The 27,039-nt window shown below is 33.9% G+C and overlaps 4 protein-coding genes across 5 annotated transcripts; 1 reads left to right on the top strand and 3 right to left on the bottom strand.

Annotated features, from left to right (window-relative positions):
* Positions 1–1,261: 1,261 nt before the first annotated feature.
* On the bottom strand, positions 1,262–7,838 carry LOC140051214 (uncharacterized). 2 transcript variants are annotated; one of them, XM_072096351.1, is made up of 4 exons: positions 7,662–7,838; positions 4,303–4,950; positions 3,747–3,832; positions 1,262–3,374 (listed from the first exon to the last, which is right to left on the bottom strand). In XM_072096351.1, the coding sequence occupies exons 2-4, from the start codon at positions 4,743–4,745 to the stop codon at positions 3,091–3,093; spliced, it is 813 nt and encodes a 270-aa protein (XP_071952452.1). In that variant the 5' UTR covers positions 4,746–4,950; positions 7,662–7,838; the 3' UTR covers positions 1,262–3,090. The 2 variants fall into 2 exon arrangements, with proteins under 2 accessions (XP_071952452.1, XP_071952451.1); XM_072096350.1 differs by lacking the exon at positions 7,662–7,838 and adding an exon at positions 7,543–7,659.
* A 668-nt stretch (positions 7,839–8,506) lies between these two features.
* On the bottom strand, positions 8,507–18,837 carry LOC140051218 (very-long-chain (3R)-3-hydroxyacyl-CoA dehydratase 3-like). Its single transcript, XM_072096354.1, has 12 exons — positions 18,711–18,837; positions 14,744–14,936; positions 13,908–13,950; positions 13,695–13,768; positions 13,158–13,331; positions 12,526–12,589; positions 12,079–12,189; positions 11,512–11,636; positions 11,162–11,274; positions 10,478–10,584; positions 9,690–9,821; positions 8,507–9,398 (listed from the first exon to the last, which is right to left on the bottom strand). Exons 2-12 carry the CDS (start codon positions 14,825–14,827, stop codon positions 9,325–9,327), a joined length of 1,101 nt encoding a protein of 366 aa, XP_071952455.1. The 5' UTR covers positions 14,828–14,936; positions 18,711–18,837; the 3' UTR covers positions 8,507–9,324.
* Positions 15,154–17,854, top strand: LOC140051275 (protein fem-1 homolog B-like). The gene has a single exon (XM_072096431.1). It carries the CDS (start codon positions 15,240–15,242, stop codon positions 17,205–17,207), a length of 1,968 nt encoding a protein of 655 aa, XP_071952532.1. The 5' UTR covers positions 15,154–15,239; the 3' UTR covers positions 17,208–17,854.
* Positions 18,838–19,714: 877 nt separating the features above from the next.
* Positions 19,715–26,496, bottom strand: LOC140052065 (patched domain-containing protein 3-like). The gene is made up of 3 exons (XM_072097449.1): positions 26,357–26,496; positions 23,731–24,735; positions 19,715–23,378 (listed from the first exon to the last, which is right to left on the bottom strand). Exons 2-3 carry the CDS (start codon positions 24,713–24,715, stop codon positions 21,616–21,618), a joined length of 2,748 nt encoding a protein of 915 aa, XP_071953550.1. The 5' UTR covers positions 24,716–24,735; positions 26,357–26,496; the 3' UTR covers positions 19,715–21,615.
* Between the last annotated feature and the right edge of the window lie 543 nt (positions 26,497–27,039).

A 27,039-nucleotide genomic window follows, 5' to 3' on the forward strand; every position in this document is an offset into this window, starting at 1 on the left:
TAATAATTAAACGTTTCTTTTCTCTTTTTATGATGTGAATTTTGTTACAGAAGTGAATAACTTTGATATGAAACAGACTCAATTTAGTTTATTTTATTGCTAAGGTCAAGTCTGGGGGTCACTTCATCACACCTTAGATACTTCAAGTGTGAAGTATCATATTACAAACAAACACTTTCATGGACTGTTTTGATAATAATTCAATGATTATCTGACAGCGAAATACAGTATTGTCATGGGACTCATAAATACCAGAAATGCAGCTGGTACCTATAAATTATAGTCGAGTTTCCATTTTAGCAAAAATGTCAAAGTGTAGTACTATAACTGCTGCTTGATTTCATCTAATATATGAGTCATCTCATGTGACGTAGCGGGCTAGAGCAGCAGCGTGAAAATAGAAATAAGTCACTACTTTTAATATTGTTTCGGTTGATAAGATAGTTATGACGTAATGATGAATTACGTAATACACGTATAAATAGACTATTATCAGCTGTTAAGTCATGTACTACTTTGTAGCGTAATGGGTAATGCTCAGGTTTGAGTGCTCTCAGCTCTAGTAGATTGGGTTCGAACCTCTAAAGATTTTTTTTTATGAAAAAAATTATGAATAATCTTTATCTTTTATTTTGAAAGAGAGATATTTTGAGGGCTGTAAATGTCAGGCCTAAACAAGTGAACCTTTTTTAAAAATCAGAAACAACGTTGCATGGCATTATTTTCCATTAAATAGACTGCCATAAAACCTCGAGAATAAGCTCATGTGCTCCTTCATTTTTAGTACTCTTGGGTGGGCTTTTTTCCACATTACTTTTGCAAACTAAACTTTAGGGGAGCTGCTAGGTTCCCGCCCGGAAAATGTTTTATTTACATGATTTGAACAATTTTCTAATGTAAAGATTAACAACATCAAAATTAAATAGTGTGGTGTGTTGACCGCCGATGATAACATACCATCTTCCCCATAATACACATGAACAAACTCATTTGCATAACAACGCACGGCATACCAAACTGTTTAAAATGAACTGCAAGGTCCCCGGAACTGACATCTATTATTTTTTCAAACATATATAAGAATCTTCAGTATCCCACCATGGTTGGGACTGAGCAAAGACAATTTTTGAAAAATAGAGCTGCATAGGTTCCCGCCCGACAAAATGGCACTTTACATGATTTGAAATTATAATATGAAAAAAACTATATACGACTCACAAGGACAATAGAGCTTGTCCCCGGAAAGTGCCCCTATTCATTGAAATATGAAATTAAATCTCTCTAAATTAAGTCTCCGGTACTAGCCCACCATGGTTGGGGCAGAGCTAATAATGAAAATAGAGCCCAGAATTGCAATTATACTTATTACTATACATAATCACCTATGATAATTATGATTATTAAATGTTAAAAATTCAACTATCCAGACGCGACTTCAACATTTTAGGTGTGGTTTTCTACTTTAAAAACTTGACTTCGTATATGCCTAAGGTATAGCTCGGCGGCGGAATTAGTCTAAGCTTCGAAACTGGTCTAGAAATTGCGAATGACTAACAATATCATCTTTCCCACTATGAACTATCTTTAACCATTTATTTTGTCTTTTTTTAAACATTAGTTTTCGGGTTTGTTTCTACGGAAGTGATTAACTTTATTAAAACTACAAAAAAATCTAAGTCAAAGTCTGATTTAATGAACCTTCATTTTCCATATTTATGGGGGACAATACATCTTTAATGATGACGTTGTCGACTTGTTTTCTTTTATTTTCATAATAAATCATAAATATGATACATATACTTTAAGGGTTATATTGATATAAGCTAAATACGTTTATCAGGTAAAAATTAACGTCAATTTTCGGCGAGTTCCTATAGATTTTCAATTTCAAAAAACTTTTTTTATTTCGGAAATATCATCCATATTAATAAACAGAAAAAGAAAAATCGTATAAAACTCTAAACTTAAGCATTATATGCAGCCTTGAATTTTAAATAGGGGATTGGATGCGTAGGCACCAAATATTTGAGCGACAGGCCCCCATCGGGTGGGGTCTTTGGTGAAGCGAGTTTAGGTAATTGCTCGCAAGATGGTTCATTTGACCAAGGTAAATATCTCGTGCAATAAATTCGAGTAGGCTACAGTACACTTTCATAAAACAATATAATTTAAATCTGAGGCCCCGTCGTCGTTGGTAAACAGCTCAGAATGTTCGTTTCACAAAGAATGAGAAGAAAATGAATGCATTTATTTATTTGTAAATAATGAGTGATTAGTTTCTTTTTATTGTTGACTATGGATGATGATTGTATGATGGCAGCTACATTGTGATTATTATTATGACACGGAATGTGATTTGATCTTCAAAATACTAGTTTGCAATATTGTAAGGCACTGCAGTTTATATATGATAATCTGAGAGAGAACTGTAAACGGTACGGTAGCCTACAATAATCTAATTTCCGATACCAGATTAGGTATTTATTTTATTTATTTTTTTATTTATTTATTTTATGTCTTTAGGCAATGTGGCCAAGGATTACCAATAGTGAATTAATCACTGTCCTATCAGATAGGTGGTAATCCCCCTGATACGAGTGAGTGAAAATTATCTTTACAAATAAAGTGTCTTCTTGTACAACGAAAAAATGTAAGACACGATTTTTGAATGACATGTTTCTTCAAACTGGTAGAAGGTGTCAACAAGAAAGTTTATTTTTTTAATTCATTCAATTTTAATCAAATTCGATTGTCGTCTTATTACCAGGAGAGATTACATTTTGAATTGTAGGTGCATACGGTTAGTGAAACATTCCTCGACATGAACATAAAAACATTTTTTTAAACAGCTTTAAAAACAGTTTTTCTCAAATCTTGTTCTTGTTGAAAATAAAACCAATGCAACGCAGAAAAATAGTGGACAACAGTATACAAAGGTGTTTGTATAGTGAAGGGAAGCAGTAGTTGTGAGGTCTTCTCATATAGTTCATTTGACCATTCACACTCTGTCATACGTACAGTATGCCTCTGTATTCCCTTTGTACATCTTTTAGTAGATACATGTGGTACTACCCTCGCTCCTTTTATTTCTCAAACAAGCGTTGATAACTGACTTCCATCTAGCAGATCTAACGTCGACACATGGTTTCCATTCATAATTGGCGACTTTTCAACGGTAGTAGACGTACCAGGATTTGAAAACAATTCGTGTTCATTGAGACTGAAACCAGCAATTGCTGAACGCTCCTCCTTACGCCATACGTAAATGGTTCGACAAACATTGAAGATGACAATTATGCAACCAACTACGAGAAACCCTGTTGACAGGGACGCAGGAACTACACGGAATTCCAAGAATATGTAAGCTGAAAATGCTGAAAACAATAACATAAATTATTAATATAGTTCCAAAGACAAATTACTTGAAAAATGACAATGCTGTGGGTATCAGTGGCTGGATCTAGACGGAGATACAAAATAAAATAAGCAACAAGCTAAATCAAACGATAAAGTAAAAATTAGCAGAGCTTTCGGGCAACACTAGCCCTTCGTTAATGCAATTATTAATATACGTATACAGTATGCAATTTAATATGAGTTATCAATAGCAGAACTTGAAGGATACTTGAATATCTGCGCATACAATCAAATCGTTTCAGTATTCCAAAAAACTATAAAGCATAACATTAAACACCAAGTTTTCTTCAAAGCGTATAATCAGATATCAATAACATGGTTTTACTCACCAAGCAAAAACGTGGGGATTGAAATAAAAAAAGCTCCAAGACCAAGAAAACGTGCACCAGACAATGACTGCATAAACTTATACGATCTGCAAAAGTTAAATTTCAAACAATTCATATCATAAAAAATTGAAGACAAATGCTATTGTTGTAACGTGAGAGGAGAAATGTGATATCATTGATATTTGATAGCATAAAGCATTTTATTTCCGTCAATTACTTTTTGCTAAACGGTCATGACAATAAGAACGAGGAAACATAAGGTATTTAATGCGATTTCAATACAAAACATTTTAGTTAATAATAATGACCTTTATGAGTAATTTACTTGGTTTTGATTGTAGCAAAAGTAAGATTACAACAATCAACATATAATCAACTATTATTAGACATTAAAGAGAAACAAAAACAGAATATTACGAAGAAAGAAATATAGAAGATGTATAAAAAAATGTAATTGATATAAACTGAATGAAAGAAGGTGGTGGTTAACCAGGAAAGATAAAAAAAATTATAGACATAGGCCTATGCATATATACAAGTTTTTATCGGTACATACCGGTCTTCTCCTTGTGGTAAATTCAAAACCTTGGCTCCAAAATACGCCTGAACTGCACAGACTAAAGCGCTACTTATACTCAACATCACTGCAAAACTTGTCAGAACAATGCAAGAGTCTAGAATCGCATCGTAGATGATTTCATTAAGAACGTGAGTCTCGGCGTTTTCTTTATACACATCGTATCCACTTTGTTTATTTACCAGTTGAAATATTAACAAGATTGAGAAAATCGTACAGAAAATGGATACAATACTTAGAACACCAAGAGCTGCTAGAGTCTTGCTCACGCCACTGCCTTTATTATTAGCCAATGTAAACCTTGATAGACTTACGCTACCGGTGTTGATGTCTAGATGTCCACTTCGATTCATTTTTCTATGTAATGCGTTATTCCCAGATATAAAGAATGGCATAATATTAAACCGAGGCAGGACTGGCATTGAACAGTTTTATAAAGTGTTTGCTGTAACCAAATTCGAGACGAACTTGCTTATCTAATTAACTACTGCACTTGTTTTTGAGTTTCCTGCACTTGAATAGATGGGAAATCCCATGTTGCAACTTATATTTTCCAGTCGGAAGTGAGATATGCCATGTAAAAAAATAAGATTCCAATTGTTCAGCAGGATAAGACCCAAGAGTGACCTGAAATTAAAAATACAAAAATCTAGTGCACATTTCAGATTGGTTGAAGCAATATCCTTATAAGGATATGAGTATAAAGATACCAAACATTATTCTTTGTTCACGCGAATGTTACAAATGCATTTGGAATGCCAATACAACATACAATCAAAATAAAGGCCTAGATTTATGAAATCATAATATATAGTGCTAATGACAGGGTATAAACAGCTGGGTTAAGATGACAACTTCCTCAACTGGGAGATGTTGACAAAGTTATGGTACACTTCATGTATGAATGATATAGGCCTAATCGCACATTGCATAAATATTGCTTTAACATCTACTTATTTACTGTGGTAGTAGTAACAGTCAATAAAAAATACTTTACACATTTTTCAAAACTTTTAGTAGAGCATAATATTGCACCAAAGCATTCAATAAACCACTTTGCCATTTAATTACTGTATATTAAAACCAAACACAAAACATTTACTAGGAATTTAATAAATTCTTATATTTAAAATATCGCATGTATCATGGTTAAATAAATAAAAATGTTATTTACTCAACAGTAACATATAGTTTAGAATTCCATTGTTTAGGCCGTGACAAGAGTCATTGTTGGCAAAGTAAAGAAAATGTAATGTTATTGTAAAATATTCTAAAATAACCATACTATCATGGAAAAAATACCCAAAATACACTCATCTGAGCATCGAGAATTAAGTTATTTCTCGATGATCTGAGCAAGATGTTAAAAAAAAAACACAGACAATAAAAACAAACAGACTACGCCAACTATTTCCTGTAAATAATAAAGTAAAAATCAGGCATTAGGGCCTACGTACCAACTACCATAACTATGTGTTATTTATGATATACAATATTTACCAGTTCTCCAATATTAAACAATTTAATACAAATAAAAAAGAAACCTAGAAAACTGTAGAATTTATTGATGATTTATTATACTGTATCAAACGATATTTATCGGCATTTACCAATTTTTTTTGATGATATGGTTCAAAAGATCAGCATTCTAGAACTCACGCAACGATCAGGAGTGTTAATTGCCATGCCTATAAAGAACCTATTATTGAGTTACCAAAACATTCCTTCGCAACAATAACTCTTGTCACGGCCTAAACAATTATGGAATTCTAAACTATATTATGTTATTCGTTATTTATAAATGGATATAAATTATTTATTGATACAATGAAGTAGTTCCCACGACGGGAGTCGATCGTTTCCGAAGGTTAATTCCTATTCAAACGTCGGTTTAATGAACGGCTCAACAAGAATCGACAGGTAACAACAAGGCACAAAAGAATACGACTTTTTTTTTCAATACGTATGTAGCAATGGAATGTAAAGTTATTTAATTTCTATTTCGTCATTCAATAGTATTGTCAATCATTCAATTCGATAGCTCGACGACAGGAAATGTAAATAATGTTTCTAAAGTTTTGTCACGCTATGGGGTAGGCCTACGGTTATTTTAGGGTTTCTTTAGGTATACTCTGGGGAAAATAAGTTACATTTTAAAAATAATTGTTAGGATGAATAAAATATTAAATTACCAATCAGTGATATGCATGTTACTACGACCCAGGCTGTATGCTACACGTTAAAAGTATATAAAGCTAGTTCTAACAAAGTGTCAATGTTTTAATTAATCTATTCAACATGTATGCATGTAAACAATAAATTGGTTCAGCCTATACCTGACAGAACCAAACGGTGCCCAGGGGCCCAGCAATTGTTTCAGTGTGACAATTTCTTTCACACGCCATTGTAAGACAATGTAACATCATCTGTTACAAACAAGGCTAATAAGCATGCATACTAAAAGAACTTAAGAAAGTATTTCTCAATGTAATTCTGTTCGTGGTCTTGATAATGCACAATTAGACGAACTTAGACAATTAACGAATTAAGCGTTCGATTTGGTTTGCTTACATTGTTGGAAAGAGTGAGAAATTTACCAAACTGACTGCAGACTACCTATGCCAAGTTTCATTACAGATTGAATAAAATGGAAATGTCCTTTTGAATGAAAAAAATGAAACGTCATTCACATGCGCATACATAAATAGACCTACATTTATTTCCTCAACAGGTCAAATGAGAAACATGAGTACGTATTTTTTCATGTAGGTCTAATTGGTGTTACACATATACAAATGAAATAAATAAAAAAAAACAAGATTAATTGCCCATAAGATAAGACAGAACAAATACACATGATGTTTGTTTTACATTCAATGAAGAAACTGAAAGGTCCGGATTCAAATATGAAGACACTAATAAAGCGATTAGACGTCCTCTAAAGTTTTAGGGCCTACTTATACGTCGTGGTACATGATACAACGTACAGTGATTCGAGCATTGCATTGAGATATGCCGACGATTCAAAATTTCCAGTTACATATTATTTATTGCTACCCTTACTAAAAACAATGTGCCTGTTCTACGACCCTTTTGGACAGCTTCACATGTGTTCTATAATGATGGTACACACATAATAATAAAGGTATTTCAAAACAGATAGACCTTTTATTTGCTGTGAAAAATCTGGTTTAATAACTGAATTTGTAAAAATCTCACCTAAAATTCATTTAGTGACAATCTTTGAAACTCAAGACGTCTGACATACCACTCTCAACTTCATTCTGCATTGTTCAAACTACTTATATCGATCAAACAGACGACCCTAAGGTACTTACCCTACGACGAGCACTGCTAAATATATCCTAAGCACTAAAATACTGAATCTCATCTGTCACAAAAGTGTCACACGTTCACAAAATCCCAAACCGAAAACAGTGCATTGTGTGTATACTATCTCAGTAACAAATTATAACAAAAACACAAAGTGAAAACTAGGTATTGGACAAAGATACCCAGTAAAGCGTAAAATTCTATTCAAGAGTCACTCGCTGATTGTGTAACAAGTTTTGTAGACTGTCAGACGAATAGCCGGCGTTCGCAATAAATTATTTTGTCGAATTTTTATATGGCTGGTCGTGAATTACACCAATTAAAATGCCATTAACAAAAAATATCTATATTTAATCACGGACGGAATTTCTGAATAGACGCTAATTTTGATTGCCTAAGTCTCAATAAGGCATTGTATTGGTTAAAACATCGATTTTATTTACTAAAGAATTCGATACAATTGAACAAAAATATATGTCCTTATATGCTACAAACCAAGGCAATGTATTCAACTACCTTGTGAAAACAAACATCTTATGTTTTTTCTAAAAATGGCCATTTACAAATTTCAACATCATGCAGACAAAACCATCACTATTTTTTGGTGTGGGGTGCGAGGGTTGGGGGACGATAAAATGAAGATACTATTAAGTTTTATGTCTCAAATAGATTGATAATCGATCGAATTCTACTATAGGTCTACCGGTATCGAATTGAGCGAGATCTAGTGTCGTTTTAAAAGCCAAGTCTGTCACACGGGGACCCAGAACAATTATTTTAGTACAGAGTTTAAACATGTCTAGCCATAATTTTGGAACTGTATTTGGTCCACAAAAAGAAAATACATAACTCTATTTTTGCGTAATTTATTTTGTTCTTGTGGTATTGCTAGGACATGGAATTCCTATAATTGTAACAGATCGAGTGATCATTATTTTAACATAAATACTGCAGTGCAGTATTTATCGAGATAACTACAATTTATCAATAATTACAATAGTACATCTTTCAAATGAGAGGCAAATCTGTCCAGTCTGTCCTCTGTGTTAACATTTGCCACCATGGCTATCAAACAGTAATTTTTCCAGAAAAAGGCATATTGGTGTACAACACCATCGTCTCATCACAATTGGATGGAAAAGAATTTGTTGGGTGTATGTTTTCGAAACTTTAAAATACTTATTTCTTTTAAATCAGAAATGTTAAAATAAAATTGAATAGCAAGGGAAGCTATTGATATATTATTTACCAGCACCAAATTAAATGTCCTAAATAAACAAGGTACTTCCTAACACAGCAAGGTTTTGCACAATTTGAATGTATAATCTAAATATGAATAACTTTCAGCATTGCAATATGTGATGCAACATACATTTAAAGGTATATTGTCCCCCTGAACATATCCCATTTAATGTCACATAATAGTTATTAACTTTGACATTAAAAAAACAGTAAAAGGAAAATTAAAAAAAATCACTAAATGTGCTTAAAATAAGATAAATATTATACTATTACCATATACATAATTAGCTTATTTTTATATATCTTCAGTTTTTTTCCATTCTGGCAATTTCAGTTAATTGGATTCTTTGCATTGCTTGAAGCAATGCACGGTGTTCATCTTAATTATATTAAACTATTATTATTTCCTATAACAAGTCTTTATCTTCAATGCACTTTTTTCTTGCTGCCAAATCTTTTTTGTCTCTGTCTCCACATATGTGACATCATCATAGGTGAAGCTGAAAAAAGGTGTTTAAATGTCACTATTTTAACATACAAAAAACAACATAAATTAAGCTCTGTTTACACTATCATTTAGTTTGAAATAAAAAGCCCAAATATGTCAGTGATATGACATCATCATGTCCATATATGGGCACATCACATTTTTAGACAGAGCTTAAAACAACTTGCCATCAACAGCAGACAAAAAGGTCAAAACAAAACATGAACAAAATCACTATACATACAAAAACAGAAATAGCTAAAACAAGTACTAAAACTACAAAAAGATGTTACAAAACCTATACCTGATAAAATGCCTACAATCCAGATATAAAGAAATGTTGTCATGTCAAACGATACATTCCACGCATTTGGCAATTCTAAGTTATACTTTTTTGAGGCTTCATAAAATGGAATAGCTGTCCACAAGGATAAAACTGAAAGAAAGAAACAACAAACAAATGAAAGCACTCAGAAACTGAGTGAAGTACTTGACAAAATATTGCCACAGAGGGCGCATGTCAATATTTCGGCACATGTTAAAAGAATACAAATTTTGCTTTTTTTTTATTTGTGAAGTTTATTATTAATGAACTGATTTTCTTGAATTTCAATAGGCATGTTCTGTAAGTATACCTATTTACACCGAAAAATTAAGAATGATAACTTAAAAATTGTAGGCTCTATCGTGCTAAAAAACAAACAAAGCAGGTACTATAAATGGCAAAATTCTATTTTGCCAAGTAATCAGGGGAGAGAGAGAGCGAGATATGGTGTAATTGTAAAGTTTATCGGAATAGCATATGAGAGTCATGGGTTCAAGACCTGTCTGGGCCATATTGCTTGCACTCTATAATAATGTATTATTAATGCCTAAAACCTGCAAAATTAAGTGCTGAACTGGATGTCCTATCTTTTGCATTGTAAATTTATAAATTTAGTAAGTTCATGGAATCCATCTATTATGATGATTAAGAACTAAAACCAATGACTCTGTAGATTGTGTGTTTCCATTGAAATTATGTAATTATCGAATATTTGTTTTCAAATACATAATATTATGACCTCATCCCAACGATTATCCAAGTCTTACTTTCAAAAAGAAATCCTGCTGGATAAAGTGGTATCCATATTGTATAGCGAAGCCATGATATTATCATACTCTCTTGGCCAATACTACATAGCATATAAAATGGGTATCTACAATAGAAATAATAACACATTAATCAATCAAACAAAAGACTGTACAATCAATATGCACTATAGCAGTTGTTTTAACCCATATATACAAATTATACTGAAGGTTCAGGATTATTTTCTAAAATTTAAAAACAAAATGTAATTCTGTAATTTCTTCTTATGAAGATAATAAAATATGTCGTATGTGGAAACAATCTGTTTCTGTGATAAAATAATTACTGGTTCTTTCTCTGATAATATAATTACTGGTTCTTTCTGTGATAATCCCTATTGCAGCTCAAACAAAGCTATACTATTTCACTTAACTCAATAAATATTCAAGTATTTCCCTTAAATTGTATTAACTTAGTAAGGATTTTTTAAGGTTAGGTGCTTCCCTTAGCTTAAGTGTAAATACGGCCACATTCCAGGTGTAATATCAACGGGGGATGTATTTGAATGTGTAATAATATGTAAAGATAGAGAAAGGGACAAAATATGGAAAAGATACAAAATTATACCTATAAACATTATAGCATTAGACTGAATAGAATGTTCCAATTGTGTGGTAAAAATAAATAAAATCAACATAAATTACCTCACAAGCTCAATTGAACTCCAAATTAGGAACAAGTAGCACAAGACAGGTTCTCCCACCATCCTGTCTTCACCGCGAATTACGACAAATAATACCATATTCCTGCCAGTAAACTTAAAAAAACAAATTATAATCATTAATTCATACAGTATACCTTCTATAAAGCTCTGTTTGACAAAAAAAGTGTTATGTGCCCAAATATGGTAGTGATATGACATCATCATGTCCATATATGGGTACATCACATTTTTTTGTTTCATAGCTAGCTTCTTTTCATAAGGCGAATTTACTTGATTTGCTTCTGTTGAAGGAAAGAGTGCATAATGTATGTTACAACAGTGTTTGTGTACCTGTATTAATGGTGCCATTGCTCCCGTTTTTACAATTCCCAAAAGTGGATTGATAACTTCAAGAACGGCAAACACTTGACACACACTCAATGGTAAAATAATCTTACTGTAAGCTTGTCTCATACCTTAAATAAAATACAATTAAGTAAAAATAAATTAAGTATGAAAAAAGTCTGGGTGACAGTCTATATTTTGTGGCATTACTACTGATTTTGTCATACTCCCAACTTGGATTATAAAACATTGGTAGATTTTATGAAAACATTTCCAAACTATAGAGGGAGCTATAACATTTTGAAAAATATACCAAACAATAGAGGGCACTAAATATATCTCAAGACAGAGCCATATTATATGAAAGAGTTCTGACATTGAATGGATTAGAAGCCATTTTTGTGTCCAACTATTCCTATGTAGAATAGTTGAGTTGAGTCCTTAAAACTATCGAATTTAATATCAAAACAATCAATTTGTTTAAAGCTTTTTGTTAAAATAATAATAAAATTATAAATGTAATGCTAACCACATGCTTTGTATACAATAATGTAACAACAAAAACTACTATACCTTGTCCTTTAATAACAAAGTTGACAGTTAAATAGATGAAGATGTAAGAGTAACCAATAAATTGTAGGAAATTGTACACACACAGATACATCTTCTTTAAATCTGTATAGGCTAAAAAGATAAAGAAAAAGTAGGTTACTTGCACAATACTCAGATGACTGACCTATTTACTGTAGACTGTGGGAGATGGGGTTTTACTCAAGCTCTGTCTACATTATTAGTGATATGCCTGAATATGGTAGTAATGTGCCCAAATATGGTAGTGATATGCCCAAATATGGTAGTGATGTGCCCAAATATGGTAGTAATGTGTCCGAATATGGTAGTGATGTAACATCATCATGGGCACATCACATTTTCGTGTCACATAAAATTTGATAGTGTAGACAGAGCATAAGAATACATAGATTTATAATTAAAGAACAAAATTGACAATAAAAACCATACCTTCAGCCTCACTTTCAGTTAGTTGTTTCTGTATCTGTTTCAATTGTTCCTCTTCAAACTCAGCCTGTAATGAGAATTGTCTAATAATGTAATATACACTTTGCAGTTCACACTCTTAATTCTATACTTTATACACATTTGCCTATATGTGTATTGTTTTATTAAATGTGCAATGCCCTTCTTAAACAATCACAGAATCGTACAGTGTACAACTCCTGAAGTCTGAACTAGGAAAAAATTTGCCAACTCCTACATTACTTTCGTTACGAAAACTCACAAGAGAACAGTACATCACTTACGATTACAAAAGTCAATGATTTTCTTTCAACCAATCAAATTCACTCTTCTTGCATCCTTTCAAAATCCAGTTTGATCAATGTCACAAAGCAAATTATAATGTGAGCTTGCTTTACGATACGGAAGAATAACTACAAATACCTGAACCCTAATATAACTTCAATTTAAAAAAACTTAAAGCTCTGTCATGCATTAAGCTGTCTACACTATCAAACTAGTTCGGCAAAAAATTGCGATGTGCCCAAATATGTTAGTGATATGTCCAAATATGGTAGTGATATGACATCATCATGTCCATATATGGGCACATTGTGTTTGTATATTTGCATATTAACCTTTCTTCTTAACTCTTCATCTTCTGAATCATCATCTACTGTCAATTTATCAAAGTCTATCTTCAACCAAGGTTGTTTTTCTTCTGACAAAGTCAGCCTTGTCCATTCTTCGCTTGGTCCATCTTTCATTAAAACAAAATTTACTTCACGATCTGTTATTCGGAAAGCACTTCCCTGTTTGATTAAATACATATATTATAAAAAAAAATGTTTTTAAAACATTTTTTCACATTTAATGACAGGTTAAACTTATTTAGCAAAATTTCTCCACTAAGTGAAACATTTATTTACATGGATGCATTTTACCAACAAACATATTTAATTCTAAGTTTGTAAGATCTCTTTAGATTCATTGCTTACCCATTTTTCTTTTGTATACATTGTAAATATTATGTATCAAAATGTAAACCAACCAAATTTTATTTGTATTTTTGTTAACATTGTATTGTATCGTAAATATTAGTTATTGAACAATATACTGTTCTGGATTTTACATATTCATTTTAACTTTAAAAAAAATATATATATATATCTTACCTCTGGGTCAACAGACTTATAAAAATTTAAAGTAAATTGGTAAGAATTTAATCCAGCTGCACCAACACCAATCACTGTAAGAAAACAATAACAAATATGTAATTTAATGTTCCTGTAGTAGATGTACTTAAGATTAAATAATAACAAATATACAATGTAGATTCAAGATTGGCATTAAATAGAAAGGTTGATATCCTTAATAGCAATTCTTACCTTTAAATGTAAGGCTTTCTTTAGTAAGGTCAATTTCTGGGTCCTACAATAAATCAAAAAATGTATTATAAAAAATAAATTTTCAATCAACAAATAGTTAAGTAGTAGATAAGCCTCTAGTTTAATATTTCTATATACCTGTATAAATTTACGTAAGGGCAAAATTTGGTAAATCGCGCGCTATTTCTAGAATGTTTACTCGATGGTATATAAAGTTGTTTAGAATCTCGGTACTGTTTTAACAACCTGATGTAACCCTGTTTACTAATTAAATTTAGTTTGATAATTAGTTATTGACAATTAAAACGAATTTAGGTTCAACAATTTTCCCCAAATAGGGGTGTTTTCCAATCGTGGTATACACTGTCTAATGGATGTCCTCATGAAAAATACCTGCACACAATAATACAAGGATACTTCGCATTTTCCTATCTCCTCCTACTCCTACGATAATTGTTTTTAATAGCTGAAAACCGGTTGAACAACTCGAGTACACTACAACAGACAGTATCATAATGTTGAAGACAGGTCGATTTTCTTTAAAAAATACTGATGGATGGGTGGATGGGTGGAAATGAATTCCGTTTATATTGTTATTATTCAACATTAATAATAATACAAACAGTAAATGTAATATAGAGCCTTGATAACCTAGGCCTAAAAGTAGCGTTGTATGAACACTCGTGCAGCGGGATAAAGTCGCATCTTCATGCACCTTCCATCAGACTCATCACCTTTTGGCTTGGCCTAGAATAATGTTTTACAATATAAAACATAGCATTTCATAATAAAAGAAACCTATGAATATATATTATACTAATAATTAAATCTTAAACCTTAACATCTTTTAAATCGACTCGTAATGTGACTGTTTCTGCCTTTTGTGCCCAAAATACAACTGGATGCAACGGGGCCGCCATTGTTAGAGTGGTTGTTACTAAAACAGTAAAAATATAATTGTTGACGGTACCAGCAAGAGTTGATCGTCTAGCATTTGTACATAGGGCCTAGGCCTACACCGATTACTTTCTGAAATATTAATATCGTATAAATAAATATTTTTATTAAAGTAAAGAAAAAGAAATTATTGAAACTAATTTTTACAATAAATGACTGTTTAATAAAAATACAGTTTTATAAAATAACATTGTTAGACCACAAAATTCAAGACGGCATATTTTACTCAATGCTCATAATAATTTAGCAAACGCCCCCTAACGAGCAGCCATTATGTTATGGTGACCTCTCCTCTAAAACAGTTAGCAAAATGTCTTAAATTAAACATGAAAAAGAAGTATTTTGAGAAGTTATTATGACAAATTTTATAATAAAATGGTTCAGATTGGAAAGAAAGTGTTCAATGCTGCAAGAAGTGGTAAGCCAATTACGCTAGCCGCCCTTTTATATGGAAAACATGAGGACGAAGTGTCGCAAATTTTATCGGAAGTGCATCAGTATGGCCAGCAAAAGTGCACAGCCTTGGTAATAGCAGCGCTACATGGACATGCAAATGTAGTTAAATTGATTCTGGACCAGTACCATGTGAACATAGAACAAACAGGTACTGTCCAATTTTGTGGATTTGTAATTGAGGGAGCTACAGCTCTGTGGACAGCTTCGGGAGCAGGACGATATGAAGTTGTCACCATGTTGGTAGAACGAGGGGCAGATGTCAATCATGCAACTGGCACCAATTCAACACCTCTCAGAGCAGCTTGCTTCGATGGTCGCCTTGATATAGTAAAATACCTTGTTGAACATGATGCGGATATTCACAAACCAAATAAATATAACAACACGTGCCTGATGATCGCTTGCTATCGAGGACATCTCAACGTGGCATCGTACTTACTTCAGCACAATGCAGATGCATCCGCAGTTGCACACTGCGGAGCCACTGCTCTACACTTCACTGCCGAAACAGGTCATTTAGAAATCATTAAGGAATTAGTCAAGTTTAACGCAAAGATGTCCATTAACGACCACGGGATGACACCGCTGATGGTAGCGTGCGAAAACAACCAAGCAGAAGTGGCCGAGTATATAATGACGTTACATTCATGTACTAAAGAAGAACGTATCGCCGCTTTAGAGTTACTCGGCGCTTCGTACGCAAACGATAAGGATAATTACGATATTTCTAAAACGTATCACTATTTATACTTGGCCCTGCTAGAAAGGACAAGTGATCCAAATAAAGTAATTCTGAAAGCTGTCCAGGAACCTATAACTGCTTATGGCAACCAGACAGAAGCGCAGACATTGGAAGAACTTATGCTACTTAAATACGACGCTGATAAGTTACACATGGAAGCACTCATTGTGCGAGAAAGGATATTGGGTCAGCAATGTCCAGAATTAATACACCCTATTGTCTACCGAGGAGCAGTTGCTGCGGACAATATGCACTTTAGCATGTGCATTTCACTATGGAAACACGCCCTCAACATAAGACAAGGCTTAAATCGATCTACGTATAAAGATTTATTACGATTTGCACAGGTTTTTTCCCAAATGTTACATATCGATATGGAAGTAAAGTTTACTGAGCTCTACACTATTTTAAAGTCGGCCGTTTGTGAAATCGAATCCTCGAAAGTTAAATTACAAAAATGTCCCGATAAATTTCACCGCGCTATTTACGATTCCTGCATCCACACATATCTGTACCTTTTAGCATGCGTCACGCATAAATCTGTAGAAAAAACTGAAGAACAAGATGTTCTATATAAAAAAGAAGTGTATCGCTTCTTAAGACTTTGTCCTCGTACTGAAGATGGCTCAACACCTTTGCACCTTGTTGTAAATTATCTCACCCCAGTTGATGATTTCCATACAAACTATATTTGTAAGATTCCCAGTAAAAATCTAACTTCACTGCTACTTCAGTGTGGGGCTGACCCGAATTCTATCGACAAAGACGGCAACACACCGTTGCACCATATTGTTAAGTATAACAAACCAATCAGTGACTTTATAACTTTGCATGCAATAATCCTACTCCTGAGGGATGCTGACTGCCACATTGATCAAGTGAATTGTAAGGGTGACACAGCACTGGAGACATCCACCACAGGAGTGGCTGAAATCATTTTGAAAGCAGAGACCAAGCCTGATTTAAAGTGCGCGGCTGCTAGAGTAATTTGTAAACACAATATACCTTATAAGGGTGCAGTACCTCTGAGCCTAGAACGGTTTATTGAACTACATAAAGGTAGACAGAGTACTCAAACAGTTAAGACAATTGAATATAAACATGAACTACTTTACTACACACCCACCAATATTAATGATGGTTAAATGATCTTAAAATCATAAAATCAAAATAGATTCGCGAAAGTAAATGTCTGAAAAATAATATCTTCAATCCAATGTTCTACTTTTACTTTCAGATAGTATTTTGCTTTATTGTTGTGAATTACCAAACTTATAGCATTTTACCTATAAAAATCACATTCTTGTTTATTTTTATGATGGCAATCTTTAATGCATTTTAATACAATTTTAGTTAATAAATTGTATTACAGTACAGTAACTGTATACATTACAACAATATTATACATTATATGTAATAATATAGTATTTATTTTATGAAGTACAAAATAAAGTGGTTCAATTATTTTACACAACAGTTCCTTACAAATATATTTCAAGCAAAAAAGAAAAATTGTTTGCGTTTCAACATAGCTGTTGTATAAGGGTGTTTTTTATGCACATAATCCTATTTGTAACATTCTACTTTAAATATAATCTTTGACTAAACGTCTCCCAAAGTGTGCAAAAGAATCCAGATTTATCACCCGTATTATGAATGAATAAAATAAACTCTATTGTTAGAGGTAAACAAGTAAGTCAAATGCTGTGTTTAGAATTATTTAGAGAACGATAATGATTTAATTGTTCATAAAATATTAATACTGTAGTACATTATTAAAATCTAAACAGTTTATCCATACATTCTACTGTATGTATACTGTATGTTGTGTATTTTTAATTCTTTCATTTTGATTAAGTTGTTTAGCGCCCTCTTTTTCTACAATAAAGTCGCTTGCGTTTAAAAACGTTACGACGTTGTGAAAGAACAACCAAACGTGGGGTAATTACGTCAGATCAAAAGAAATAATGTGTTGTGACCAGACCTTGTTAACACGAAAGCGATCGAAAACTAAATGTTATAGATTAGAACAACAGAATGCAATCGTAATGCGTTAACAATTGTCATTAATAACGTAATTTCCGGAGGTGCCAATGGATTTCTCTTCATAACCTCATTGTGAACTCTCAAAATGTACTATAACTTCCCTTAAATATTAACTATTAACATGTGACCGTGACATACATTATGATTATTTTGTACAGAGTAATTTTCTATCAGAAAATGGTAACCGAGGACAAGTAGATCCGGAGGTGCACGTCGGTGACGTGGGGGTGTACGTGTAGGACGCATGCCGTGTCAAGCAGTCTTGATTTCTTATCCTACTATATAATACTGATCGTCCATGCCTGCACTTGAATTATCGCAATTCATTATACAAATAAATTAAAGCTGAACATAAAATATCGTATATAAATATACAAAACATTGAACCCAAGGGTACACAAGTTAACAGCTCCCCAATGTGTTGCACGCGTACGTGCCCCACAACGAGCCAACCACTTTGACAGCTAAATTAAGTAAATGGAGTTTTGCCTATTACAAAATTAAGCGCGCAAAAATGATATGTAAAATAAAATGTAATGTAATAGTTCGGGCTAGACTCATTTTAATATACATCAACGTACCAGAAAAACATTCTCACTCACCGTCCAAATCCTGGCCTCACGCTGAAATTCAGAATTAATTGAATGCTGGGAATAACTTTTGAGCTGGACATAATCATGTCATACGTACCAGTAGCCTACACAACAGAACAGTAGCACTGATCACACTAACCTAAAGATTTTTAGAATCGTGGAATATAAGAGACTTTCATTTTTACTTTTTCATTGTTTCCTTATAATTGTATTTCATTAATTTGAATGTAAGGATAAGTGGTATAGTATCCGATCTGAGACACGGTTCAGGATTGTTATTTTCCGTTCAACGTCACATGCTAAATCAATTTCTAACGTTGAAATCAAGAAACAAAGGAAACACTGCTAAAAAGAGAGGGTCTGCTCATTGCGCATATTATAATTTACAACAAACGAGACAGTAATAAAATGAAAGTATACCAGAGTCGAGTTGAATGCAGTTGATTTTGAAACAGGGATAATCTACAAAAAGTTTATTTTACTGTTATTCAGTTTCAATGTATTATTAATGAATTCAAATGTAGTTATGTATTGAGACAGACGTCAGCACATTACTTGCACCATTTGAATTGAAACGAATAGTGTTAGTCCTAATACACTCACGCATGAATGTTATTTCCGTTCACTTCTTGATGCGAGTTTGCCCGATGATTTTCTGCTGTAATTCCAGATATGCTTTTTCATACAGAGATGGGTCAAGGCCGTGTTCAGGAAAGGGGTAGACTGGTGTACTACAGGGACTGGCCTGGGATTCCTCAACAAAGACAGTGGGGCAGCAGTGACAATTAGCTTAGTACAGTATACAAAGAGGCAGTTAGGCCTACGTCTACATTATCTGTAATGTTTGTTTTAACCATGCTTTTACGTCAATATGGCCGGTAGCAATAATATGTATTAATATGAATTATTGTTATTACTACTAAGCTATGTCAACATTGAGTAGTTATTAAACTGTAACTGTAGGCATGTTAATATTCTTTAAAGAAAATACGAAAGTGGAGGAGACAACTTGATGAAATATCACATGTATTTATACAGTATCAACATACAAACACATTTTAAAACTGTACCGTAACAGGATAAAGTATCATATTAAATTACTAATCGGTAAGGTCATATTTATATTCTATACATTAAAACATATAAATGAAAATACATATAGTATATTAAAATACATGATAGGCCTCATTAAAGCAAGTAACCCTTCCCTATAACATCTGATCAGTTCATAAAACTTTAAAAGGTCAATATTATATACGGCAAATATGTAAGTTACTTAATTCAGCAGGTATGTCGTTCATACTATAATAGCACCATTCGAACTAAGCATGTTTTCACATCTCACAACCTGGGATATACATTTTAAGATTGTTACAGGGGGTTCTTTTTTCCCAAAAATGTATATTAACCCTGGCCGGACCCCTATGAGGTGCAAATAAAAGCTGCTCCTCTCTTTCGCTTAGTAACAATTTATAATAATAACACTAAAAATAATATTTAAAAGAATATATAATATTTCAGATATCATCATGTTTGTAACAACACTGGCTCCAGCAAAAAAAAATCTAACCCACCAAACCCTCAGGCTGACTATGTTTGTGACGTCACTGACAAAATATTGAGTTTGATTAATTTAAAGCAATGTTATGCAGACAATGCATTAGAGATAGTGTATTACTAAAGGTAATGTTGCTATGTCTTAATCATTGATTTGAAATTAAATATTTATATACAATTTAAAACTAAATAGCATGAGTTCTTTCATTAAAACTCCTTATTACATTCCTTGGTTTATTTCTCCATGGTATAACATAGTACAGTCAGACGTCTGGAGAATAAAAATCCCAATATAGAGCACATCGATATTTCTCTTAATTTCCACTGTTAAAACCACCAAGAATTCCATACGTTTCATTTTAGACAAACTAAAGATTTCAGTTGTCGATTCATCGTGTATATAGGAATGGTTTTAGTTACAGAGTCGAAATAACTTATAAGCTATCAAAAGAAAGACAACATTTTATAATTGGCCAATTGTTCTAAAAAAAGTCACAATAGAAAAAGATATCAATGGTAATTTTAAAAATGCCCGTATGGTATTAGTACTTTAGCGTATGCTATAGCAAGCTTACGCAGCTGGACGATATTGCTGAGCAGGGACAAGTAAACCTACGTACTACTAATCATATGCTGGTCTTTTAATTCTGAACCAGTTTTTGTATAATATCTCCGTGTCTCATTTCTCTCCGTCTCGATCGTCTTCTTTGTCGTCGGTCTATGTGTGTTCTGGGCCTATCATCTTCATTTATAAATTTTCTCGTCGCCGGGTCATTCTTGTGGAAGATGCTTTTTATTATTCGGTCTTGTAATGTTCAGCCTTTTCCGTATTACCCCTCCATCTTGGATGATCTTCTCTGATGTCTTCTCCTTTTGTGTTTTAGACCTATCCATTTTCAATCTGTTTTAATAAATGTTTTTGTCACTGGGGATCATGTATTAAGTTATATTAAAATGTCTTCATTTTGCGAAATTCCTAGGAGTCTCTTTGAGCCTCTGGCATCAGGTTAATCAAAATAGTTCATAGGTTCACATGCGAGTCGATTTTTCTAGTGACGTGTATACTGATCGACAAATTCGCATATACAGCGTTACACGTGATATTATTTCTACCTTATCCTTAACCTTTAAAAAACCCGTGTGATACTTTGGACGAACATATTATGATGTATTATGGATTAACCGTTCCGTCACGTGTACATTCGTTACCGAGTTTTACACGTTAGCCAAGATCCGTATGAAATTACCGTACTAATTCCGTACATCATAAAACTCATAAAAGAGCATTTGGCGGTTCTAAGGAACCATACACCAATGACGGGTAATCTTGATCGATCAAATGAATCAAACAGTGTGCTTAGCATAGTTTTTGTTGTGTAACAGCTTCGTCACCATCTTCAATGTTTGGTTCAAATGCCGGATTTTGATTGGTATTTGATTTTTCGTCTGTCGAAACTCTTTGATTCCTGCGACTAAACAGGGATAGCATTATGGGTAAAATAAACAACGCGTGCAGAGCTCCAAGAGAAATTACCAGGAACATAGTTTTAAAAAATGCGCTAAATATATACACATCTGAGCTTGATATTACGAGGACTCCGAGTATGGAAGAGCCCGCTCCCTGCAAGACCGGCATCCCGAGGGAATACAAGCCCTCTTTTACGCGTTCGTCTGGCGTCGTAGCCTTACTAGTGGCATAATGGTAAGTGATATGGGCGGGAAAATCAACACTGAATCCAATGCAGACGATAATGACTATCATTGAAACTGGATCGAGGTTTACACCCCATAATGCCATGAAACCAATCATTCCTAGTTCTATGGATAATATTGTTGCCGTAACCCACACGGCACACATCGGGACGGGGATAAGCATCAGTGACACCAACATCATTGAAAGAAGAGCGATGCCTAAACTCCTGAAAGTAGTTCCAAGTACTTTTAAATATTGATCGAAGAAAATGAATGGTGGTGTAAAAACAGTTATGTTGTATGATGACGATTCAGCCGTTTCTCTAAATGTATCCATCACCTTTCTCTCATCAGATGTATGTTGAATATTCGTGGTGGTAACGTAAAATCTAGAAGCGATGATATTTTCACCAGCATTGTCAAATTCAATATCATATGTAAAATCATTGAAATCTGGATGATTAAGAAAACTGTCTAGAACTGTCATCGGATTTATGTTTGGAAAGCCTTTACTGTATCTTATAAATTGTCTTAACCAAGACACAGAATAGTTAGATGGAAGTGTGAATTCCTGATTTTCAAACCTTGCCAGTTCACGATCAATGTCTATCTGGATTTCTGGATTTGAAAAGTCAACTTCTACCGGTATCATCACAGAAACAGGGAATCCAAATTTCTTAAAATATGTGCTTTCGATGTCTAGAAACTTAGTAACAAACGAGTCTTTAGGGAGTATTTCTTGATACGAGAGGCCCTCTTGCAAACATGTAAGACCGTAAATAGCACATCCGATGTAAACGCAATACAAAAATAAAATAACTGCTTTCACACCAGGTTTTAATATAAATGGACTGAATCGATCGCGGAAAAATATCGTCAACGGGTGAGGGGATTCAACAACGTGTAACTCATCAGACTCTATGGCAGGTAAATCATCACCTTTAGTCTCTTCCATATTTGATGCAACAACGTCCGATGCCACCGGGGTATAGCTAGACCCACCATTATTAGACCCACCGCTTTTAGAAACTGCATCGTTGGGTGCAGCATCATTGTCAGAAGGTGAACTTTCAGATTTCACTCTCAGACCACAGCAAGTACTATCAGGTTTTACTTTCACACAACAGAAGATTGAATGTCTAGAAGCAGCCTCGCGACGACCAGATATAACCATACAACCAGCAAAGAATGTAATCTGATATATGTAGTCGAAGAAGACGGCGGAACCAGTTAAAATACTGAAGTACGATACCGCAGGAAATGGCGAGAAAGCGCCTACAACGAACACCAGAGTATCTGTGAGACTCGTGATGGTTATTGACAACGCGGCATCAGATAACGTTAGACTTGTCCGTGTATCTACAGGTAAACGTGGGTTCGTGTTTTTCCAAGACGCCATCATTATAAACATGTCGTCAACACCAATACCTGAAAAAGACAAACACAATAGTGATTGGACATTTCAAAACAACACCATTAAATATAGGGCCTACTTGTTCATCAATTTCAGCTTATAAATACTTGTTAAAATACTATTTTGTTCAGAAAGAAAAAAAATGTTTTGTTTCAAGTGTTGTTTAAGAAGTGTCATAGTAATGTTTGCCAACACTTTATATAAAATGTTAGCAGCTGTAAACCTCACTTCTAAGGACGATCAAAGCATTGATCGAAACGTCGAGAAACTCACAGTTCTTTTCAGAACTAATACACGTGGTGTACCGCGAACTTTATATCAACAGCTGTAAACTGCTATTTAAACTAAACCGACAAAGATACTTACTTATGATAAAATAAGGTGCACTTGAACTTATGTCGATGACTGGAACGCCACAAAGAGCTATCAGTCCAAAGCCTGAAAGAATAGCCAAGCACGCAGACAACACACCGGCTATGGCGAGGGTAGGTTTGTTCAGTACGCAATCAAGTCGCAAACAAGACAGTACAGAAAAGCCCATCAAAAGGGTGAACGCTATAGAAAACTGATTTCTAACGGCTTTGCTTTCTCTTGAAAGCGCTACATCTAATGAATGTGTTGTGTACACATAAACGTCTAAGAACTCCGTGTTCATTCCCTCAAACTCGTCAATAAAAGCGTCAAGCCAGTCTTCTGTCATGTCTTCTTCTCCTTGAATTGAGTACGACAATTGCATCGCTGTTGCTTTTAGTACAAACTCATCTTTAAGTTCCACGCCTGAAATCTCGTTTCCTATAAAATACGGCGCCCCGTCTTTTCTCATCGCAAAGGGGTATCCTATACGTGTTGTATTTAAATTATTTGCATCAAATCCGTACAAGGTAAGGACGTTCGACTTTGACTCGCATGATTGAGAATTCCATTTTTTTGCACAAATGTTATCAAATGTGTAGTACTTATCTCCATCTTGTATGGTTATGTCCTTTACTTTGTTATCCAAGCGAAGTATTTCTTCAAATGGTTCCTTTTCAAGAACTCCGTCAGATGATTTGGAAATAACAATTATGCGTGCCGTTGCAACTTCAGATGTTCGACGAGATATCGGCGCGCCTTCACCAGTGTGGTTGCCGAAAATAGACTCAATAATACGTTTCTCCTCTTTCGCGGGACCATTATCCGGCGTGTATAGAAATTCTGCATCATCCTCAACATAAACATGCCTTAACCCCGATCCCAGGCCTATAGCAAGGACCAATGAACCAGCGATAAATAATATTGGATGACGAGCTAAAAATCTTCCATAGAAAGCGAAGAAACGTTTAAGGGCTTTTTCAATACAATCCGTACGCATTTTTAATGTTTACTTGAAACCTGCAATAAGAATAAAATGAACGTAGTAAGTAGGATATTAAATATTATGGCATTTATACATAATGTTTTGTTAATCATTTTAACTGTAAAAAATATATAGATAAATGTAGCATGCAGAGCCGATTCGATAGTGCTTAGCACTCATGGCAATCCCCAGGGTGCTGCACCGTTGTCATGTATTTTATGTTGTGTTTGTACATGAACATTTAATAAAAAAATAAAAGTAAAATTAACCACTGTTGTGTACAATTTAAAAATATTACCCGTTTAAACAATCAAATGTTTTGACCTTGAACACATTTCGACATCGATATACATGAATACGTTTTGTGTTTGGAGGCTGTATAACAATCAGGGAATATACTCCCTGATCAATTTGTGTTGTTGATGCATAGCACGTTCGTAAAAAGTAGACTATATAATGTATTATGTCGAAATGAAAGGGTAACTCGGTGATATTCAAATCGTCGTTATCAGTTGCACTAATTGGTGGGTCGTACTGGTTAATAGAAGACCCTCTACAAAAAAAAAAATAGGTGGCCAAATGAAGTCGTTACGACAGGTGCATTATCCGCCTCGTAGTCGAATTAACTGAATTTGAAGGTTAAGCGACCCCTGCAATATTAAACCCCTCCACAGCCTACAGCAATAAAAGTAACGAGATTTTAACAGCGACCAGATGGAAAGTAATATTGATAGCTGGTTCCGACAGGTCCTCCCACTGCCCCTGTTCTAGTGAATAGAGGCATGGATTGACTGGAGACTAGTAGGCCTAACACCGAGTCTGGGTGTAAATGACCTCTGAACTCATGACCCACAACACCACCCCTTCCCTCGTAGCAAATCTAATTATATAAATACCTGCATATATAAAACAGTACCATAACTCAATTACAACCCGGTACATGTATAAAGGAATGAACTGTCAACGACCGATGGAGATGGTCCCTGCATGAGTATATTCTTTTGACGGTTTCTAGTTGGTTCACTCATTTTTAACAAAAGTGGTCCCGTGAATAATAATTTCATAATAATTCATAAAAAAACTTTTAAATTATACCACTCTATTAATGAATGATACATTAACAGAACATGTGGAATAATATAATGAGGAAAGGTCATCTAACAATCTACAGTGATGCACAATATGAACGTAAATGATTTTACTAGAAATCACGGTCCTTTTATGAATTCAGAATTTGTGACTAACAATGTACCCCAAAATATTGATCAATACAGTTCAATCAATAGCTTAAATAGCTCATTGGCATAATAAGTATGCTCTATGAAATAATGTTCTCAAACCATCTGCCGCTGTTGTAAAATAGCACGATCAAACAACGTAATCTACCGGGTCACATTCAAATATGGGCGCGGCACATTATATTACAACATGTAGGCCTACATAAGTGATGTAGGAGATGTTATCTATATAATGGTGATTGTATATATAATATTTAAAGTAGAATAAAGCTGTCATAACATCAATTCGGCCGGGGGAAACAGCCGGGGGTAATACATCCGTTCTTTGTTCAGCAATCATTTTTCACATCCATTCACGAGAATATTAAGTGTTCATTCAAAGCTACAAACGCATGACTATAAACTGAAATGTACGTACCGTGGGAAATATGTAGGCCTATACAGCGAATCTGTCTGCCTCCTCAAATGTTGCTTACTGTGGTGCAAGACGATTAATAATTCATTTATTTCCAACTCAGTCTAATCATCCAGTCTTGCTTCTTGACAGACCTGGTTCTCGCGCCGCTGTGAAATGCGTGGTTATCTTCTCTTCTTCACCGGTCTGGTTGTCACGATCACGTATATTAATATTTAATAATGGGTTAGGTCGTCGTCACGCTACGCCAGGTTTATGCAATGGGATAAATTGAAGGTTTTCAGTAATATCCGCACTTATCCGTGACAACAAAACAAGACCAAGACATTTGTATAATAATGGTTGCATCACAAAATAAATAAGAGAAATAATAATTGGTGTTTTTATATATAAATAAAAAAGAAAGAATAAACCGAATTAAAACGTATGAGATATAGACACACATGTCCTGTTGTAGGCCATCATTTTGTATTATTTCAAATAATATTTTAAAACATTTGTAATTATTGTTTTCTTCCATGCCAAATCTACCAGAGGAAAATGGTTCGAGAATCGTCTATTCTTTTCGTCTTTAAAGTAAGTTCATTTGTGTGGACACATCTGTCCGGCTTGGATGAATTTTGCTAAAACTTTTAATAACGTATTAACGGGGAGAAACATTAATTGTTGTTATTCCTAAAGAAATC

Source organism: Antedon mediterranea, chromosome 6, assembly GCF_964355755.1.
Source record: "Antedon mediterranea chromosome 6, ecAntMedi1.1, whole genome shotgun sequence".
Taxonomy (NCBI): Eukaryota; Metazoa; Echinodermata; class Crinoidea; order Comatulida; family Antedonidae; genus Antedon; species Antedon mediterranea.

What these genes read in the sequence shown, in the direction of transcription:
- LOC140051218 (XM_072096354.1), bottom strand. Translation starts at nt 14,827, where the DNA reads ATGGCGGCCCCGTTGCATCCAGTTGTATTTTGGGCACAAAAGGCAGAA. An exon ending in TCGATTTAAAAGATGTTAAG is followed by an intron (nt 13,951 to 14,743) that starts GTTTAAGATTTA and finishes GATTTATTGTAG; the next exon opens with GACCCAGAAATTGACCTTAC. An exon ending in AGTTCAATTGAGCTTGTGAG is followed by an intron (nt 10,585 to 11,161) that starts GTAATTTATGTT and finishes TTTCTATTGTAG; the next exon opens with ATACCCATTTTATATGCTAT.
- LOC140052065 (XM_072097449.1), bottom strand. Translation starts at nt 24,715, where the DNA reads ATGCGTACGGATTGTATTGAAAAAGCCCTTAAACGTTTCTTCGCTTTC. An exon ending in TGCACCTTATTTTATCATAA is followed by an intron (nt 23,379 to 23,730) that starts GTAAGTATCTTT and finishes TGTCTTTTTCAG; the next exon opens with GTATTGGTGTTGACGACATG.
- LOC140051275 (XM_072096431.1), top strand. Translation starts at nt 15,240, where the DNA reads ATGGTTCAGATTGGAAAGAAAGTGTTCAATGCTGCAAGAAGTGGTAAG.
- LOC140051214 (XM_072096351.1), bottom strand. Translation starts at nt 4,745, where the DNA reads ATGCCAGTCCTGCCTCGGTTTAATATTATGCCATTCTTTATATCTGGG. An exon ending in TTACCACAAGGAGAAGACCG is followed by an intron (nt 3,833 to 4,302) that starts GTATGTACCGAT and finishes TAACTTTTGCAG; the next exon opens with ATCGTATAAGTTTATGCAGT. An exon ending in AATCCCCACGTTTTTGCTTG is followed by an intron (nt 3,375 to 3,746) that starts GTGAGTAAAACC and finishes TATTGTTTTCAG; the next exon opens with CATTTTCAGCTTACATATTC.